Source organism: Carlito syrichta, unplaced genomic scaffold (genome assembly GCF_000164805.1).
Source record: "Carlito syrichta isolate Samal-C Ts95f unplaced genomic scaffold, Tarsius_syrichta-2.0.1 Scaffold288286, whole genome shotgun sequence".
Lineage (NCBI taxonomy): Eukaryota > Metazoa > Chordata > Mammalia > Primates > Tarsiidae > Carlito > Carlito syrichta.
The window spans coordinates 56518-57780 of NW_007232382.1; the positions used below are offsets into that span (position 1 = coordinate 56518).

Below are 1263 nucleotides of genomic sequence, written 5' to 3' on the forward strand. Positions count from 1 at the left end.
AGCCAGAACAGACCCGAGGGGGCTGCACATGTGCTTCCAAGGAAGGGAGGGCAGCCCGTGCCCACCCCACCCACCCCAGGCCAGGCCTGTACCTCGGTGGGGATGTTGGGGACGGAGCCAGTAAAGCCGTTCTCGGCGATGGTGCTGTGGGAACCATTGGGAGAGCTGGGGCCAGAGCCTGGCGCGCTGTTGCACACCGATGACACTGCGGAAGAAGCAGCTGTCACCTGGGTCTGCTCTGAGCCACCCCTTCCCCAAGATGGGACAACAAGGTGAGAGCAGCCCTTACCCCCAGGCCCGGCCCCAGTGATCTCAACAGCCCTCTTCTTAAAGGTGCTAATAACAGTCCCATCCTTGCGACGCAGGAGGGGGCTGCTTCTCCGTTCAGCCACCTTCTGTTTTAGCCTCGAACGCACTTTCAAGTTGGGCTCAGAGGCTGGAAAGAAGGTGGATGGGCTCAGACACACGCATGCCCTGGCCCCACCCACCACGGTTGGGCTGCCCCCTCCTCACACCCGCCTCTGCCTCCAGTCGGGGAGGCCAGGCTGGACACCCACTCACCTGTTTTGCGGAGGGGGAAGTCGTCTCGGCTGTCGTAGGGCCCAAGCAAAGGCAGTTTGTAGGAGGGAGGTGTCCCAGGGGGGCCACTCTGGGGAGGGGAACTCTGGTCCAAAGAAGCATGGTGGGCTCCCCTGGAGTTGGGGGTGGGATGGAAGCAGACCTGGGTTACCCCTGGCCGGCTGGGCCTGGAACACGGCAGTCTGCCTCTAGGAGAACCACCCCCACCCCCTGACCCCGGCCCAATAGAAGGACAAGGATGTGGACCTCTGGGAGGAAGGGAGGAAAGAAATGGAGGAGTGGAGTCTGGCCTCCCAGGAGGGCCTGCGGCCTTCATGGAGCCCCACACCGTCCTGGAGCTGGGCAGCCCGGGAGCAGCGCCCCTCGGCCCGCCACCACCCGCCCGACGCCCTTACCAGCATTTGGGATGCTGTGGGAGGGAATGGTTGAGGCCCCCGGGTGTGGGCTCCTTTGTCTTGGACAAGAGGAATTCCTGGAGCCTCAGCTTCACCTCGGCGCTGGCGATGGCACCTGCGAGACAGGGAAGGGCAGACCCGTGCTTGGGGCTGCTGCAACGGGGGCGGGGCGGGGGCCGGGAGGGCGCGAGGCCCCGCCTTACTCTCTTTGCTCTTCTCCTTGTTCCGCAGGACGAGCAGCTGCTGCTCCAGCCGCTGCTTCTCCAGCTCCTCCTGCCGCTGCTTCTCC

General features: G+C 64.8%; 1 protein-coding gene across 1 annotated transcript in view; it reads right to left on the minus strand.

Annotated features, from left to right (window-relative positions):
• Positions 1-1263, minus strand: part of HDAC5 (histone deacetylase 5) — a 21613-nt gene that overhangs the window by 14935 nt on the left and 5415 nt on the right. The window contains 5 exon segments of the mRNA XM_021710202.1: positions 93-205; positions 290-436; positions 562-692; positions 975-1089; positions 1178-1262. Of these exon segments, the coding sequence (XP_021565877.1) occupies positions 93-205; positions 290-436; positions 562-692; positions 975-1089; positions 1178-1262 (591 nt within the window).